We start from the raw sequence: 19010 nt of genomic DNA, 5'->3' as shown, positions 1-19010 counted from the left end.
GAAAATCGGAAAGGGAGGGCAATATATCCATATATATATATATATATATATGCATGCATATACGTATATACACACAGATATATATATATATCTCAGACACCCCCAATACACTTTGTGTGCGCGCGCGCTTCAAGGTTAATTCAATTTACACGATACACCTCGTGCACAATAAACTATCGTTTTATTTTGATTATAAATAAGATGACTGTACTTTCCTTAAAATACAATTACATAGGAAACCTTTGTAGAAATGGTGTTTTTACAAGTTAATAAATCTGGACGCTCTTTACAAAGACTTGATATCCACCCCCACAACCCTGTTAGTACGCTCCCCGTTAGCTTCCTTTCCCTGCCTTAACAGCATCTTAAAAGCACCCTTTTGGGATTTCGATTAGTGGGTCTGCAAATATTGTCTTTCCTCTGCGAATGACGCCACTTGGATTTCCTTGTCTCCGTGCCTTGCTACTTATCTCGGGCAGGACTCCCTGTCGTCGTATTCTCTAGTTAATCGGGAATATAACATACGAATCGATCCTATATCTGTATGTGCTGATCAGTTTCCCCGAAACGTGGACCCGATCGTCCTTCCTGGGCCGCTTTCCCCGTTGAATTCAACGGGCCTTGGGAAGGAAGCTTACATTGCGCAAATTCGGCTCCCGAATTGCATTTTTTTCTTTTTCTTTTCTTTTTGGAGGTGATAGGAAGGTTGGGGAAATAGCAAAGGGCAATAAGAAAGATAAGTGATCTTTATAATTTATTAGAAACTCCTCAGGAAGTATATTTAAAGCCAAATATATCTACATAAGTTACAAGGGGCGGAGAGAGAGAAAGGAAGATAAACGTGCGCCAAATAATTTCACCGATCTGTGGACATCCATATTTATTTATTTTTAAAAAGTGGGTTTTCCTATTTTATTTTATTTTTTAAAAGTTTTGATTTGTTTGGTAGATCGTTGCTTGATATATTCCTTTTAATCAACAAAATAGTCAGGATACTAAAAACTATGGGTTTAGTCCAACGTTTTTGACAGCATTATACAGCTACAGGTTCACATCGAACATAAGGGGGAAGGGGAAGCTAAGCCGTGATAGCACCCGCGTTTCCATCCACCGTCTGGGCTGAAGGCCAGCGAAGGTTCTCTGTCTGTGCATTGTTTTTGAAGAGTGTGTGTTTGTGGGGGAGGAGGGGGGGACGCTAAAGTTTTTTGGGGCGGTGAGGGAGGGGAGAAAACACCCACCCTTCGCCCCGAGGGTTTTTTTTGTTTTTTGTTTTTCTTATCTGTACATACAAGCGTCCACTGGAGATCCACCTCACGCTGCGGGCACACGGTCCATCGTGGGTCTCAGGGGCCACCAAACTCCTCCAGAAAAACGCTCCGGGGCCTTCAGCAACATGGCAGCCATTTCACAACTTAAGAAGTCTGCTTCTGGTGCTCTCGTCTGTCCCAAGGACACAACACCCCACCCCACAGTTCTGATATTTTCTTTTTAAAAACAAAAACAAAACAAAAGCAGAAAAAAAGGAGAAGGGAGGAAGTCAAAGGAGGAGGAGGAGGGTGCGTGTATTTGTGTGTGTTTCTGTGTGCGTGTGTGTGTGCGTGTGAAAAAGAAAAGGAAGGGGTCAGCCCGTCGGACAAGGACGAGGTGGTGGGCCCCGTCGGGGCGGCCCCTTTCACCAGGTCCTCCCATATAGCAAGGTGGAGCAAGACATGGCCGTCCCATAGTCCGAGCTGGACGAGTTCAGGTGGGACAGAGCCGACACCTGGCTCTGGAGGGACGAGGGGCTGCTTCCCGCGTGCTGGCCCAAGTCTGGCGACTGGCCGGCGCTGCTGGCTTGGTGGCTCTGGTGCTGTCCCAGGCTGGCGCCGTTGGAGGCCACGGTGATGGCGGTGGCGGCAGCCTGCTGCTGGTGGTGGCCCTGGAGCGCCGCCGCTGCCGTGGGCGTGTTGGAGCCCGCCTGACAGGGCTTGCCGTCCTTGACCAGGACCGGGACGGCCACCCGTCGGGGCGAGTGCTGCTGTTGCTGCTGCTGCTGCTGGCAAGAGGCGCCGTCCTGCTGCATCTGTTGCTGCGCCGCCTTGTCCTTGGCCTGCCGCTTCATCTTATAGCGGTGGTTCTGGAACCAGATCTTGACCTGCGTGGGCGTCAGGTGGATCATGCTGGCCAGGTGCTCCCGCTCGGGCGCCGACAGGTACTTCTGCTGCTTGAAGCGCCTCTCCAGCTCGTACACCTGCGCCTGCGAGAAGAGCACGCGGCGCTTCCGACGGGGCGTGCTCTGCAGCGGGGCCATGCTCTTGCTCACGTCGCCCAGAGAGCTCAGGCTGCCCATGCCGCCCATGTTCATCCCCGACGATGGGCCCATGAAGCGGGAGACTGTGGGAGGGAGGGAGGGAGGGAGAAACAGCGGGGGAATGAGCGTTAATCAGCGGAACCAAGCGCAAAGCCCAGGAGGAGAGACTCCGGCAGACCCGCGGGTAGCGGGCTCGGCCCGCGCGCCGGGAGGCCGAATCCAGTTATCGGGATCCAGATCCACAAAGGGGGGAAAAGGCCATGGTTGACATGTCCCTAGACATGATAATAATAATAACAACAATAATAAATACTAAACAATAATATCTGGTCAAATCCCCACAACACTAATACCAGTTTACATCGATACCGGTGAAAATGTCAACGCGCAAGATGCTGAAAAATCGGCAGAAATCCGTTTCTAAATCGGATTTGAAACAGATAAGGTATCTGGTGGCTTTGTAGAGTACGATCTCCACCCTGTAACCCGCCCCCCCCTAAAACAAGAACAAAAAAATATTCTGGTGGAGAAGTGACTAGAAACGGCCAGCGAGGAGAATTCACATTTAGAAAAAGGGACATTTTGCTGGGGTGTAGAGTAGACTGCAGCGTTTTCATAGGTATCTGTCTGTCTATCTGTCTAACTACATCACACATACATTCCTGCATACATTAAGAAAGGATAATCTAAGAACCATATACTCCACTTTTGCAACGCTGTTTACACCTTGTAATTTGTCAAAAAAATAATAACCTGTCAAAAAATAATAAACGTTACTTCCCCTCCCTTTTCACATCCTTTATGGGTTATCTATTTCTCTCCGTTTATTAATTCCCTTAGACGTAGTCCAGAGCCTGCCTTCGTACTTCTAAAGCAGATCCAATTCATTTCGCACCTGTTCAATTTTTATTTACACTTTAAAGGGCCACTGGAACCTCATCGTCTTCACGGACTCTCGCCTTAGGGTTTTATTTGAACAATTTGTTTGGCGTCCAAACATTTTATTATTTCCTATATCCAAGCGCGCTCCCTCACACGTTTTCTTTTCTTCTGGGCGCGCATTATTTTTTATTCGTAAGTCCCTTCCTTCCCTCCTGGTCTCAGCCACCCACATTTGTCCAATAAAACACTTCTCTTCTCTTTGTGAATGCGCTTAGCCGCTGAGATTAATCATAAGGCGCAAGAGATGCCCCTGACTTCCTCCAGCCAAAGCCAGGAGCAGACCAGAGCCCAGGAGTCCAGGACAAGGTCAGAAACCGGTTGCAATTTTTGTTGTTGTTATTATTAATACACAAAAATCGGGGGAGTGGGCGGGGGGAGCAACATCCAGACCAGCTTCATGCCAAATGCTCCCCCTCGCGCGCATCCCCGCTCTAACTGCTGCCCCACACTCCCCCATCTGCCTGGGACCGCGCGTCCGCGCCACGGGGAAAGGTGGAGAGAGAAGGAGAAGGGGGGAAAGCACTTACTTGTGGAGAAGCGGGGGTCCGGATTCGCCCCGTACCAGCCGGTGGCGGAAGCGCTGTTCCTCATGGTGTCCTGGTAAGGTGGAAGGTCTCCCATGTTGCCATTGCAGTAGCCCCCCATGGCGGTGTGCGAGAGCTGAGGGACCCCGGCGGCTGTCATGTGGTAGGCAGCGGTGACCGTCCCGTTGTGGCCCATGGGGTGCTGCTGCATGGCCGGCTGCGCCACCTGCGACTGCCTGTAAGCTGCCAGAGGAGCGCCCAAGTTACTCCCCTCCATGGCCACTTTCTTGTAGCTTTCCTCCAAGGGGCTCAAGATGTCAGACACTGAGAAAGGAGTCGTATGCTTTGGGCTCATCGACATGATTCGGCGGCTGGGGGGAGAGGAGGGAAAAAAAGGGAAAGGGGAGGCAAAACTCTCTCTCTCACTCTCTCACTCACTCTCTAGTCTTTTTTTTTTTTTTTTGCCAAATATTCTGGTGTGTTGCCTCCACGCCGATCTTGTTGGATGAACACGTAACCGAGTGGACCAAGTCCGCCTTAATTGGATTGAGTGGAGGCTCAGAGCTGCCTTTCGTTTGTTTTAGCCAGACGCCAGGTTTTAGGCTGCCACCAGAGGCGGGGCATAGGCACTAAAGCAACAAGACAATAGAACCCCACATCTTGCCCGAGATAATTAGCGTACATGCTGATGACAAGGTAAACACCTTTTAAGTTTCCCCCCCTCCTTTACTTCTCAGGCTTTCCCACCCGAACCACCTGCCCACTCAGCCTTTATTTTTTATTATTTTTAATATATATATATATATATATATATATATATTTGTATATATCATAAGCCTTAAAAAAATTAAAAATGCAACGGTTGAAAGGGAAAGTCCTGCCTTCTCCCCTCCCCCGAATCAATCGGTTTATGGATTTATTGTTCGGGAGGGGTGCGAATCGAACCCTAAGGCTGGAGATGGGGCTCTAAAGAGGTTCCAATATGGAGAAAGGAGGATTGGGAGAGGCGCGCTGGGGGGGGGAGCTTTATTCCTTCCCCCGCCCCTCCCGTGGGCGAGTTTCACAAAAAGGAAGCCCGTTCGGATCCTAAGCCCTTTTTACCCACTACCACCCAACTACCCACCCACCGCCCCACACGCTCCCCCCATTCACCCCCACACCTCCTCCTCTTCCTCCTCCTCCTCCTCCTCCTACCTCAGTCTGAACGAGGAAGGTCAGGACTGAAGGACTGGATTTAGCCACCACCAAGCACCACCATCACCCGCCCCCGCCTCCCCTTCGTAAGCACCCGAGGAAGAAAAGAACAGTCTCTGTGTGAAATGGGATGGAGCGTTCCTACATCGCCAAGTTGGCAGGAATCCGCTCTCTGGCCAGACATTGGACGGAGCCTCGAGAGAGGCGCGGAGGGTTGTCTAGAGCAAACTACTTGTGCCTTATCAGCGCTGCTTAGGAGGCATAAGCTATAGAGCCTATAGGAAGCTTATCTGTCCGAGGCTCCCAGCGCATCCCCTCCCCGCCCGCGCCGCCCGCGCCTCGCCAAATATATGTTCTCTGTACATGCAATCATCTGATCGTTTTGTCTAGCTCGTTACTCCGCAGGCAGATGGAAGCTGGAACTTTGGGGTGGGGGTGGGGGATGTTGCGCGGGGTGGGTGGGGGGATAGAAATGTGTGTAAAGCAATTGTATAAGGATGATGGGCTGCTGGAAAACACATTAAAGCTAAGAGCCCGTTTGTTATTTTCCAATAGGAACCGTGTCACGCACTCCTCCGGGCCACGTCTAAAGCTTAAAAGCAGCTTCTCGGGTTATTTATGAATCAGAGGCGCCAGGGATGGAAAAGACCTGTTAGGTCATCACCCTGCCAGTGGAGAATTGTGTCTTTCATTTCCTAATATTCCGCTCAGCCTAATTGCGGCCACCTCGGTGTCAAGAGAAATCGAGAGCTGCCTGGGGGACGGAGGCTTGAAGGCGGCTCCACCACGATCCACAAGCCGGTTAAGGCGCGCTGCTGGGGGTGGAGGGGGAAGGGAGCCTCGAGGGGCACGATCCTACGCCCCGCTCAAGCGGGTGGAGGATATCCCCGGTTGATTTTAATGGGCATGCGTGGGTGTGTCGGATCTGCCTCTTCATAATGGCTCCGTTCCAAAAAGGTCTGCTTAGGCGGCTCATCGATCCAAGGGCGCGCGCCCTTGCTCCAAGCGATATTTAAGACGCGCAAGTTCCGCAGGGAAGGGAGGGAAGAAGCCCATCGTTAGAAGGGAAGGCGAAAGGCGGTGGGCGGGCAAAAAAGAAAAGGAAAATAACGCAAAGTGGGGAGGGGAAACTCAGCCCCTTCCTCACCCAGGCCTAGAGCGTTGGCACCTAATTTAATAAAGCGATTCCTTCAAGCTGAAGGAAATAGCAAGGCAAGGGAGGGGGGCAATTAACTTGGTAGGGTTTTTGTTTTTTGTTTTTAATAATAATAATAATAATAATAATAATAATAATAATAATAATAATAATAGAGTCTCAAATAACAGTTAGGTCCTAACAGTTAAGTAATTGCCCCTGGTAAATATGTTGGCGTCTCTCGGCTGGGGTTGTGCTTTTAAAACAAATAAATAAATAAAGGCGAAAGTGCACTTGCAGCTACCCAGGGATAACTAAATATCTTTGTCTAAAGTGGCGGCGTAAATGGCCAGTCGCTTTGTCACTGGCTCGATATTAGTGCCTAAGGATCATTTCCCTTCAATTGGGAACCTCTCGTTGAGGAGGCAAGAAAGCGCTTAGGAGAAAAGTAGGTGCCCACAGAGGAGACTTCCCAGCCTTCAAGTCGAAGCCTGCGCGGTGATTATACTTTGCCGCTCGGCAAGAGGTGAGCTTCTCCACGCCAATATAATTGCAGCAACTCCCCCCCCCCCCATCAGCCCTTCCGTTTCCCCCTCGACTTCTCCGGCGCCAAGTTACAGATAGCTGCCGTCTTAACGCTGCAGTCCCAAGCGCGCTCGGAAGTCGATGCCGTGGAAATGAATGGGACGGACCCACACCCCAAGTTGAGGTGTACAGGCCGAGGGATGCTTTAGGCTAGGATCCGACGCGGCGCTTACGGTGGAAACAACTTTCACGTGTGTGAACCGCGTACAAGTAACGCACCGCCCTAAATAGATTTCTTGGAAGGCAACCAAAGGGAACTTCGTTCCCAAGAAGTTTTCTTCGCATCGGAGAGAGTATCTGTTTTTGGGTTTCGGGGAGTTTCTGGATTCGTGAGGAAAAGGGGAAACTTTATAACTTAGAAATCTGTGCACTTCTGAACCCTGTTTTGACGCAAATGCTGGGAAGGGGAAAGGGGGCCGTTCTGCTCGCCTCTGAGTTAATGCGCCATTTCTTTCTTTGCTTTTTAGGGGAAATCTATTCACCGAAGTGATTAAAATAATTTAGTTACTGGGGAATCGAAAGTTATTTTTCCCTTCCCAAATGTATTTTTTAGAAGTGATTGGTGATTTCATGACTGTTCGGCTAATAATTATAATGAGGATGCAAAACACATAGTAACACCAAAAGTAGTTATAAGGTCACAAAACTGTATGCTAAAATACCGAGGGGTGAATTTCAATATCTGTTACGGTCATAAATTCAAGCTGTAGTACAAAGACTTTATAATATCTGGTTGTACTAATGACTCTTTTGATTTCTTGAAAATATCTCATCTCAACTGTTTAATAAATACGTTATATAGATACAGGACTGGCATACTTATTGGGATAACGGCTTTTAGATTCCTCCCTCCCTCCTTTTCCTATTTTTATATACTCAATAACTTGATCGTTTTAAGGAACTGAACTCAGTTCACTCTACTCATCCAAATTGTTTACCATTTTATATATATTTAAAAATGTCTAGCAGCTGCTCAAACCATTAGGATTGTTCAGTAAACATTTTAGGATGCATTAGAGACAGAGGATACGCACACGCACATACTATATACTCACGCACAAATACACATTACTAGAAAATATGGAACTCGAAGGCTTCCTTACAATTATACGAATCTGCCAACGTGTACTGCAAGGTAGTTCCTTCTTGAGCAGTGGAAGATGCCTCTGTTGTTTTGTGATATATACAACCAGCATGCACTGATATTATTTGTTTTCTCGTTTATTTCTTGTAACGAGTGTGGATTTCATCATCTTCTAAAGCCCACGCCCGCTCGACTCCAATATTTTCTTGGGAGTGATTCTTGGGGTGGAAAGGTGGATATTTCGTATGTGCTCCCCTTTAGGCGTGCCTTATTAAGTTTGTTTATTTTTTTAAAAAAATGTGACCGTTTTCTTGATGAGGAAGAGGGAATACCTGTCCACCGTGGGACTTGGCTATTCCAGATAGGGATGGTTTGATCATTCTATCTTCACGTGAGTGTCATGCGGGAATTTTGTCATAGAATTAAATGGGAATTTTGCAATGGAACTAAACAGGAGGTGGATCGCCCCCTGAGGGAAGATTTTCAATGATACACCCTGAGCCCCAAACCAGTTGAGCCGAGGCGTTTGAACCGAGGCCGATTTAGGGGGCCCCGGTCATATTTCCACCCCGTTCCTGAGCAGCTTTACTTGGTATTGGAAGTAGTTTCCCTTGATTTAAAACAAAACTGACCTCCAGCATCAGGGAACTTTGATTTTGCACCATCGATCATTTCCGCAGATCGATTCGTTACAATGTCCATATTAAGATGGACCGACTCCTTAGCAATTTCGTGGACTCGGATTGGACTACTCAGAGTAGCCCTGGTAAAATTTATTTTACCTGTGGGGATTGAGCGGAGAGCGGCTCGTTCTTAATTTTAGCTCTCATTCGCGTTTGGAAAGCCGGGCGTGTCTTCATAGCCTGCCTCTTAAACCGAATTAAGTTCCGCTAAAGTGAATCGGGTTTACTTCCCGAAGTACCAGGCGCTGTCAGAGTCAAGCCCGTCCACGCTCCTCCAGATCGGCTATCTGCTTTCCCACAGCTAATCAATCCAATTTAATCTCTCCTCCTCGAACTGGCGAGGAAAGTTTCCTTTGGAAATCTCCCTTTCCAGCTAAATTTGGAGGGAGCCTGTCTTTGCACAAACCCCTACGCCTTCCTTCTCGGTGCTCACTGCTACTAGCCTAACCACACCGTATCCTTTCACCTGGCTGAATTAACACCAATCAGTCAATAAAAAGAAGAAGCGGGATGCAAAAGTAAAGAGAAAGGAGGAGAAAAATGCAATGCCTTTGGCCTGCTTAAAGGATTCCCCCCTCGGCCCATGCCCTTCAGAAGAGTCACTGTCTCCCAAACCTCCCCCCCCTTCCCACCTCCCGGTGTCTGCGAAATGCTTTTGATTTACTGTCCGACGGCTTCAATAGTTTGACCCCACAGAATCCGACTGATAACTCTCCACGTCGGGTGGAAAGGGGGCGAGTGGGGAGGAGAAGAGGGGAGGACTTTCTTACTCAAACGGTGCCAACCTCAACGCGGACGGTGCCCCCCGAACCTGCAGCGTCTTCCAGGCTCCTCCACACCAGATGGCGGGGACTCAGAGGAGTCGTTTCTCGAAAGGAGCTCACCGGGGCTCTCCGGAGAGAGCTCACCTCCCCCCTCCCACCCCCCCTCCAGGCTCCCCTTGCCGCCCTTCAGTGTAGCTGCCAAGCGCTTTCCAAGTGAATGGAGAAAACTGGCCATTAAAAGCGGGGGCGGAGAGGGGCTGCTTTAAATGGGCAAGCTCCGACTAAATTGTAAATTGTGGATTCTACTGGCAAGGCCGTTGGGGGGCTGCCGCGTGAAGGACCCCTGAAGGGAGTAGCCACAATGACCGGGAGGAGTGGATTAGAAAGTGGTATTTCTGCAAAGGTTTGGGAAGAATGGAGGCGCTTCTCTGTGCTAGGGAGGAAGGAAGATAAATAAGGAGAGAAAATCTTTAATAAAACAAGGTATCTCTTAGAAGTCGCAACGCAGTAGGTTGGCTTTAATTTTTTTTTTCCGGCAGCACCCGAAATAGAAACAGGACCAAGGTCCTGCTGTTCAGCAGGCCTCAATGAGGCGCTTAATTCAGACCCCCGACAGATGATTTCTTGGCTAGAGGTCAACCCCTCCTTAGGAAACTTTCCTTCCAAAGTGAGTGTGCTTAAGATGGCGTTCTTCGCTGTGAATGCTAGAGACGCTCTTGCTTAAATTAAGCACCCGCTTAGGCACTTAATGAATAACGCCCTTAAACCAGAGTGGTCTCGCCTAACGTCTTCCCAAGACATTTATTTCCTTTCAGCTGGGCGGGTTCAGGAACACTTTATCAATTCTCCCCGATTGTGCAGAGGCTGGATTTCAGGAAGCGGCGCCCCCCCCCCGCGCGCCCCCTCCGCCTTTCCAACAGGCTTCTTCACAAAGCAAGCCAACCTTGTTGGACTTCGGCTGAGGAGCAGCCACCACATTTAAACACACGGAGGTTGGACTTCACCCATCCCTTCAGGCTCCCTCCCCCCCGAAGGGTGGATGTCAGTCTCATAAGCGGCGCAGTTAGATGATTCCTAGACTCTGGACAATCTGAAGCCTGCCTCCACCTTTGGAGGCTGAACTCTGTGTGTTTCCAGACGTTGCTCCAAAATGACCCAAGACTGTCTTCAGGGACCCTCCTGCTCAGTCTGCTGAATGGGGCCCTAGGCTTCTGCCCGGAAGTTCTGCCCTGACGGTTCCCTGAGCGCCACTGAAACAAGGAGAACGAATTCCGAGTCTGAGCTGTTTTTAGAACCACTCGTTCAAATAAGGGGGCTGGGGAAGCGGGTTTAAGTGGAAGAGTCCTGGCCAAATTGCAAACTGAGGATTCTATTGAGGCTGCAGTCTTAACGACCGCTGGCGGGAGTAGCCACAATGGACTGAGCTGGATTATTGTGGAATGAGTGCCATGCTCACTTCCCCAAAAGATCTGTGGCTTAGCATTGATTTTGGAAGAAGCGGGCTTTGTTTGACCTCAGCTGATAGTCTCTTCCACTGAAAATCTATGTGATTGCTTCCACATACGTTTATAGGGGTCTTGGTCTTCCCCCTATTACATTCAGGTTTCGATGTGATTTGCCTCATTCGAGGTACCTGGAACCAGAAGTGGAGAAAGCGTTTCTCTAGTTCTCATGCATTTCTCTGGTGCGGTGGCGTAGTTTGGCACATTTAGACTCTGCTCTTTAATGGTGTTGTTCTATTATCTCGATGGTTAAGTTAACGGCAATTGCTTCACTTAATGGTATTATCGCCACCCGCTATTTTTATGGGTACAACTTCACTTGCTTCAAAATGTGGTAAACGGATTGTGGGTTTGGGGAGCGAGGGTCTTCCTGCTTGTTCGCTTGTTCTATTGAGTGGGCTGCTGGGTTTTTGCCCGGCCCAGTTTTGCCCTAAACCTGCCACTTCTCCGGTTGTGAAATCCACATACCTGATACCCTTGTACTGAAGTAGAGATTCTGAGTTTGTACTCCATGAGTAAACTTTTCAGAGAAAATTTGAGGTTGGAACTCCCCGCTTCTGGAATTTAGGACAGTCCCACTAAAGCAATGGGCTGCACTTGAGAGAATTAAAGTCGGAATCGAGGCTGCAGCACCATAACATTCCACTTCAAAACGCCTTCGTGGAAAATATGTCCGCATTGAACGGAAGACTATAGGAAGAAGAACCCTGATGACTCATACCCAAGGTCTATCTTGTCCAGCATCGTGTTCTCACGGTACCCAGATCAATGCCTATGAGAAGCTCACAAGGAAGGGCGGGAGCGCAAGAGCAGCTGTTCCCCAGCAGCTAACACTCTGAGGCATCTCACCTTGGAGACTGGAGGTGGTGCACAGATATCACGATGGGACCTCTTCCTTCTAAGTAAACTTTTGAAGATTGCCATGTCATTCAGGTTACTGTGGCAAGAACTTTCAAACGCACCTGCGTCCTGCTCCTATGGCATCTCGTATTAATTCATCAGGACTGTCATCGTGGGCCAGTAGACTGCACTGTTTAGATTGTTCGTCTTTGGATATATGCAACCTAAGTAACCTGGAGCTGCATGTTATGTTGAAACCAAAAGGATGGTCTGAGCTTTCTGAATGCCATGAAAGAAACATTTAGCAGGCTCTTCTTAATGTGTTCTCATACATCTAACTAATACATAGTTAACACTCCAGAAAGCAGCATGCTTCTGTAGCTCTCCCTGCTAGTTCTCAGTTTGGGCTGAAGAAACACAGCCCAGGAACAGGTGTATCACCTCACCTGTTTATGCGAACTTCAGCACAGAGCGTCTCTGTACCCATACCACTGCTTCACCCATACAATGAAATAGGCTGCTGCCGCCTGCAGTAGCTCGTTTCATGGCTAAAGAATCAGGCAATACCAAAGTCAGAAAATGAAGAGAAAAGAAGAGGGAGTGAAATGGGGAGAGTTTTTAAAGCATAAAAATGCTTGTTCTGGATCCCGGAAGGATGTAGTTAGTTGCGAGAAATTGTATTTATTTATTCCAGCGAATAATAAAGCAGAGATATTAATTTTGGCGTCCACTTTCGTCCACCCACAGTGCTATACCAATGGCAGTTCCTGCATCTTACGAAGAGGGCTGCAGTCGGCAGAAGCTTCAGTCTCAATGCACCTGTTGGATGCCAGAAGAAGGCTTTAAAAAGAAGAAAGGAAAAAGATGGCGGGGAGGTTACTCCGTAAGAATGAAGGCACAACTAAGTCCGCCTTGAAGCTCTTGGGGGTGGTGAACGCTCCAGCCGGCGAAGCAAGATGCTCTATGGTCAATGTAACCCTCCCCACAGTTGCGTTCAAAATAAGTCACTTTATTATTTCATTATTATTATTTATTAAATTTCTATACCATCCTCCGCCCGAGGATCACAGGGCGCCTTTACAATGTAAAAAACACAAAAATGCATACCATAGTAACAAACAAAAACAGTACCCCCCGCAGCAATTTAAAAGATCATAGATGGTTTAATTAGCCAAAGGCCTGGGAGAAGAGAAATGTTTTTGCCTGGAGTCTAAAGTAGGACATTTTCGGAAAGTTAACAGCTAAAACTCTCCTCTGCAAGATAGTGAAATCGTCAGCACGCACACACAAACAAAACACCGCCTTTCCTTCTCTGTCAGTCCCAGATATGACTACATTCCAGAGGCGCCAAAGAGAAAACAACCGAAGGAAGCAGAGAAGAGGCTGAGATGCTGCTTGCTGCCGCGCCGCAGAAGGTTGGCCAAGAGCTCTCTCGGCCTAGGGACCTGCCCAGAAAGATTGAGGAAGAGCCGTCTTTCAGTGATGGGGCACATGAGTTGCATTCCAGGTCCCAGGTCCCATCCCCAGCATCTCCACATTCGGCTGGGACAGTCCTCTGTCTCCTCCAGATGAGCTAGATGAGTCCATGGTCTGACTCTGCATACGGCGGACAGTTGGGTTGTCCTTGTTTTTATTTTTGTTGTGTATTTTGTGGTTTTATGTTGCGAACCGCCCTGAGATCTGTGGGTTTAGGGCGGTATACAAATTTAATAAATAATAGTAATAATTTTACAGGGTCTCTCAGGAAACATGCGCTTCCAGCAAACACTGTCTCCGTGAGCAAAAGTCAGCCACCAAAACAAAGCAAGAAAAACCAACAGGACCACTGTGAAATAGCCTTTTCCTGCAGAATACCACCAGCTACTTAACAAAGCCAGCACGGTGTAGTGGTTAGAATGCCAGACCAGGCTCTGGGAAACCTGGGTTCAAATCTCCCCACTTGACGGTGAAATTCACGGGATGACCAGTCACTGTCTCTGAGCCTAACCAACCTCATAGGGTTGCTGTAGGGATCAAATGAGGAGTAGGAGAACCATGGAGACTACTTTGAGCTCGGAGAAAAATGTGAGATATAAATGCAATAAATACACTGTATGGCATTGAAGTCAGCGGCTGCTTCCCCGGGGTGAACAGTCAAAAAGTGGTTGTGAATACTTTCCTTGGGAATGGGTCTAATTGGGTTTATGGGCTGTAGTTCTAAAGACAGCTAAGTCTCACTGGTCAGATTTTAGTACTGGGTTTCTGTTTCGTTTAGGAGCTGATTCACACATACATTGCACATCCACGTGATTTCTCTTTACGTGATACCGGAGGGAGACGAATACAGCCTCCTCATGCTGCTGCAAAAAAGAGAATGGAACCGAATATGGAACCGAAAGGGCTAATATAGATGTATGGTGGTTATCCGTTTCTATGGAATAAAGCCCACTTCACCAGTTGCGTGGGGCACATACGTACATATGCAGGGCTAGAGAGGAAATAATTCAGTGGGCATGGCATGCAAGAGGTAGAGAGGTCTGTTAGGTCTCTATGCAAAGCTCAAACGAATACAAGGTGAGCGACTCTTCCCCGCTGCAGTTCATTAACTGTAGCCGCGCACTTGCTGGGGAGCGCAATGTGTGACCCCACACTCGCTCCACTGACAGCCATTGTTTCAGGTCAGATGACCTGCCACCTGCGCTCTAGTGATGAAGCAGTAACATCGGGGCGTCAGTAAGTTATGGGGCGCCATACGTGTGAAGGAGACCATGACACAGTGACCAGTGAAGGAGACCATGACACTGAGGCACAGTGCGGTCCCCGTGCGCCTTCTTGGCATCGCCTTCTCCTTTGGAAAGTAGGTGACAAGCGTTGCCCCTGGACGACTCGCGGGCAAGTGCCCAGCAGGCAGGGCTTTCAAAGGACTACGAGCTCAAGTCCTTCAGGCTCGAAGGCCCTTATCTTGTTCCTTCCATCCACTCTTTCTTCCAGACCCACACCTGACGAGCGCCACCAAGGCTTCACCTTGCGTCTCCACCCCATCCCGTGGAACTTTATCCGGGAAGTATGCAGCAACTCACTGGCGAAGTGGTAAAAGCACTCTGCACATGGACCTTCACTTTGGTAACATTTCATATCGCTCGGAGTAGGGACTCTTTCAAAGTAAGTTTCTTGACTGAGCTCTGGGCACAAATTGATCGAAGGAACAACGGGGCGCAGTTCTTTACAGCTAGTCCGGCGCCACTTCTTTGGTTTCCAACTGCTTTGCCTGCTCAGCAGCCCCTCAGCTACTCTCTGTCCCTTTCCTGCTCCAGATATATCTCTAGCTACCCTACCCTTCCTCTATGGTCCATTCCTGCCATTCTTTCCTACCTGGCAGTCTACAGAGAGGCAGGCTTAAGAAGGAGCTGCAAAGGTGTGTCTGGCGCTTGTGCCACCAGATACCAAGATTTATTGACCCTTTCCAGTCTCATTTCGCCTCAGATATACCAGATCTAGGTATTAAACACAGAAGATCCCAATGGTCCTCTTTTAAAGCGGCGGGTTTGGACTGGATCCTGTTATCTTCAGTTCCTTTTCCCTCTTCCGGCAAACTTAGGCGCGCTTTACAATATGCAAAGCACCAATTTCTTCTTCAGTGTATCAGTTTATCATTCGGCTGTCGGATTACATGGAAACAAACTGGAGAAGGGGAGGCCTTTCTGCTGCATCTGCCCGATGCCTATTTCAGACAGCAGAGTAGCAAGGCTCCTGCCTAAGTTGCCGGCGGCCTTTCCCCCTAAATGGCTATAGCGCATTTGGAACACAGCTAGACTACTGACGATAACTGGATGCATATTCCAGACAGACCATTCTGTGGAGAACCTGTGATCCTCCGGATACTGCTGAACTTCAGCACCCATCGTCCCTAACCAGCATGACCAATGGCCAGGGATAATGGCGCTGTAGTCCAGCAACATTTGGAGAACCACAGATTTCCTCATCCCTGGAAGTGACTGTTCCAGCTTACTGTGGGCGAGCGTTCCACAGACAACAGTGCGTGGTTTTTAAGAACCTGCTACTAGTTTATTTCGCAGTTTATACTCACCTCCTCGATTAATCTCCAACAGGCTTAAAAGTAATAAAATACAATATTCCTCCGCTATCTTCTGCGTAGGTGTTGGCATCTATTCAGTATGTGTTGGGTGTGTAGGCAGGCTGAATTAAATATGAAAGCCCCAGATAATCTGCCGACTACGACCACTTTCCAGCAGCTCCACAGGACTGTAAGACTCAGCACCTTGAAATTATTCACCCTGATAGCCTAGTAAATACTATGAGAATAAGGGGTTGGTGCTCAGAAGATTCCATTAAAAGAGGTAGTTGTAGGACGGGGGAGTGACTCAGTTTTTACCCCGATTTAAATGTCATGGTTCCTCCTCTTCTCCCAACTTGGAGAATTGTCCTGTAGTGAATCTGCAGCACACTCTTTGTTTAAGACGATCAATCCCTGAGTTCATGGACTGGGAAATAGCTTGACAGGACTGACGTCTTAGCAAGCAAGGTCTAAATCTTTCTGCAGCTATGATCTCTCCAGGAAACCCGCCTTCCTAATACGAAAATTATTCTACTGGCCTAATTTAGAGGGTTGTGATCAGGTTTCCTGGGATAATGTAGCCTTTCCAGAGAGGTAGTTATTTTAGATTGTTTCAACAAAAAACAAGGAGTCTTGTGACACCTCAAAGACGAACACATTTTCCTACTTAAAATTTATCTGCTACATTTCCACCTCACCTTTCCTCCAAGGCGGCATACATGGTTCTCCTCCACGTGTTTATCCTCACAACAGCCCTGTGAGGTAGGTTAGGTTGAGGGACGGTGACTAGCTTAAGGTTACCCAATTAGCTTCACGCCTGAGTGGACGTCTGAACCGTGGTCTCCCAGGTCCTCGTCTGACACTCTAACCATTACACCGCATTGGCTTTTGTATACTGTACATGCGATCCTCAGTTCTCAAGTGCGTGGGTGTAAAAGGGGCGGGGCGAGTAAATGGGAATGGGATACCAAAGTAGCCTGTGATAATTCAGAGCGTATGTAAGCATGCTTCTAAGTTCTCCTTGAATTGCATCCCTTTGGTTTTTAACGCCAACCTTTTGCATTTCTTTCCTCCCCACCCACGTATGTGCTTGTGACAACTGAGGATCACACTCCACGTGTGGGGAGTTTCTAACGCACTGTTTCCCAAACTTGGCCCGCCAACCCAGTTGGACTGTAACTCCCATCATCCCTGACCACTGGGTCCCGCTAGCTAGGGATGATGGGAGTTGTAGTCCAACAACAGCTGGAGACCCTCTAAACCCCAAACACCTTGCCTCGGTCCACCCCCGGCGTTCTCTGCCCACCTATTTCAGAAACCAACAGTTTCAACGCTATGTGTTAATTTCTCTTGGTTCTGCCTTTGCTTTGTGGAAAACGAATACGTCCCTACTCGTCTGAAAACCCAAAACAGACAATCCAACATACAAACAAACCGCCTCCCGCGTCAATTACCACGCAATTCTTTTTTTAAATTAAATCAAATAAATTATGGAATGATTTCTGGAGGACACAGACCAAATTTGGTTGTTCTTATTTATTCGTTTCTACCTCCAACAGAAGCGTGATCCCTGCCTTGAAGGGGACGGAGGAGAGGCAAGGACCCACCAGCTGCTCAGTTGCCTTGTCCGTTGGTCACTTGGAGTCACTCAGCAAAGGGGGGGGGGAATCCCTGTTAAATACAGTATATCAATGGTGAGCTCGGTAGACCCTGGGGAATGGTGGTACAGGTAGTGGGAGGGCGAGAAGCTGTGCTGTGGGTGTGTTGGGGTGTCGGTGTGCGCGTAATCTACTGATGGAGCAAAAACTACAAGTCCCAGTTCACTTTTACTTGCCCATGCGAAGCGTGACCCGTGGAACAAGAACCCAAGGCATTTAGTGGAGGAGGGAAATCCTGCAGTCTGCCATTGAGTCGTTAAACTCAGAGGATGCCTTTTCTGTTTAAGGGGCATCGAGGCGCCCTGTGGGTAGCAAAGGTTATTGCTAACTCCGGGGACTCGCGCTTCTTCTTTAAGGCGCTTTGGCCTGAGACGATCTGCAGTAGCCTCTACCGGGCGCTGCGAGAACTGCAAGCCGGCAGCGCCGGAGAGAAGCCGAGCGTCGATCCCCCGTCAATCAAAGAATAACTACGAAGCGGTAGCATCTTTCAGCACCTCTTCTGGGTAACTGTCGTTGCTTTCGAACTCAGTTCCTTCAGTGCTAACGCGCCACTGCCCGCCTGACGCTTCTGGGCAGCTCTGATTTTTCCTTCCTGATCAATGCAGAACTTTTTTCCCCATGGCACACTTCGCTTAATTCAGCAGCAATTTAAATATTCGTAAAAGTCTGGTGCTTAAATTCGAAAAAAATATAAGAAACGCGGGGTCTCGGGTCTCACACCTGCATATGTCCTCTCCCGTGAATGTGGATATTCTTCTCGGTAATCTTACCTCCAGAGTTTCTCTCCCTGCTAGGGCAAGATCACACTTCCCCTCTCCTTCTCCCAGTAGTTATTTCCCCCCTCTCCCTGAAAACCGAGTCTCTTCCTAGCCTATTCCCAGGATCAATGGTAAATATGGACAAAAAAAAATAAAGGATATGTATCCTGGTGAGAGTGGTAGGAGCAAATTATCTGAGTGTGATGGCTGGTATATATGGAAGCCCTGTCCTGCTTCAGCTCGGAGTCCAGGGTCAGGGGCGGTTTTAGGGTAGCTGCAGGGGGCGACACAACAATGCTGTAGGATGGAGTTGGAGAGGTGGTGGGCCGGCGAAATTTTAGCATTGCACAGGGTGCCACTGAAATTTGAGAGCCCAAATCCATCACTGCCCAGGTATTCCCACAGGTCTTTCGAAATCACCACCAGTGGGATTGATGCAGCCACTAAGACAATTTAATAGCTGTTAGGCCTCCAGAGATATTTACTTTCTAATACTTTCCTATACATAGCAGTGATGACCACCCTGTGGCAGCTTGATGAGGAAGATTCCTATGATGGTTTTGAAAGTATCCAGGCATGGCCTGTACCCTTTGATTTCCCCTCCAACAGTTTCCTGTCTCCTCTCCCCCAAGAAAAAACATTTTTTTAAGAAAAGAAAATATCCAAGCATCTAAGGGAATTTTATTCTCTGAGGGTTTATCATGGGACCTTTCATTCTTAAATACTTGTTGCACTGAGCAACCCCATGAATATCTAATTATTTTCCTTTAAAAAAACAATAACGAAAGGTTAAAAAGATACTGCTTGTCTCTTGTTTTCTTAAACAAACTACATAAACCTCTGTCTTCAAAACCAGCTAAAACTCTTGAGACATCTTAAACACTAACAAATTTATTACAGCACAAGTGTTTGTGGGCTCAAGGCCATTTCAACAGATGCAAGTCAAGGGGACTTGAGTCCATTAATGCTTGTACTGTAATGAATTTGTAGTTCTGAA

The 19010-nt window shown here is 48.2% G+C and overlaps 1 protein-coding gene and 2 long non-coding RNA genes across 4 annotated transcripts in view; 2 read left to right on the top strand and 1 right to left on the bottom strand.

The window, feature by feature from the left end:
- LOC309372832 overlaps positions 1–19010 on the top strand; it is a 485159-nt gene that overhangs the window by 208197 nt on the left and 257952 nt on the right. The window lies entirely within an intron of this gene.
- On the bottom strand, positions 165–9256 carry NKX2-1 (NK2 homeobox 1). 2 transcript variants are annotated; one of them, XM_081914656.1, is made up of 3 exons: positions 9249–9256; positions 3760–4127; positions 165–2373 (listed from the first exon to the last, which is right to left on the bottom strand). In XM_081914656.1, the coding sequence occupies exons 2-3, from the start codon at positions 4115–4117 to the stop codon at positions 1673–1675; spliced, it is 1059 nt and encodes a 352-aa protein (XP_081770782.1). In that variant the 5' UTR covers positions 4118–4127; positions 9249–9256; the 3' UTR covers positions 165–1672. The 2 variants fall into 2 exon arrangements, with proteins under 2 accessions (XP_081770782.1, XP_081770781.1); XM_081914655.1 differs by lacking the exon at positions 9249–9256 and adding an exon at positions 4951–5047.
- On the top strand, positions 4116–12441 carry LOC309372991. Its single transcript, XR_014169752.1, has 3 exons — positions 4116–4452; positions 5506–6611; positions 12291–12441. It is a non-coding gene; the product is annotated as an uncharacterized lncRNA (long non-coding RNA).

Source organism: Podarcis melisellensis (assembly GCF_964234715.1).
Source record: "Podarcis melisellensis genome assembly, chromosome: 1".
Lineage (NCBI taxonomy): Eukaryota > Metazoa > Chordata > Lepidosauria > Squamata > Lacertidae > Podarcis > Podarcis melisellensis.
Note: the sequence above shows the minus strand (reverse complement) of the source record. Positions and strands in the feature narration are given on the sequence as shown.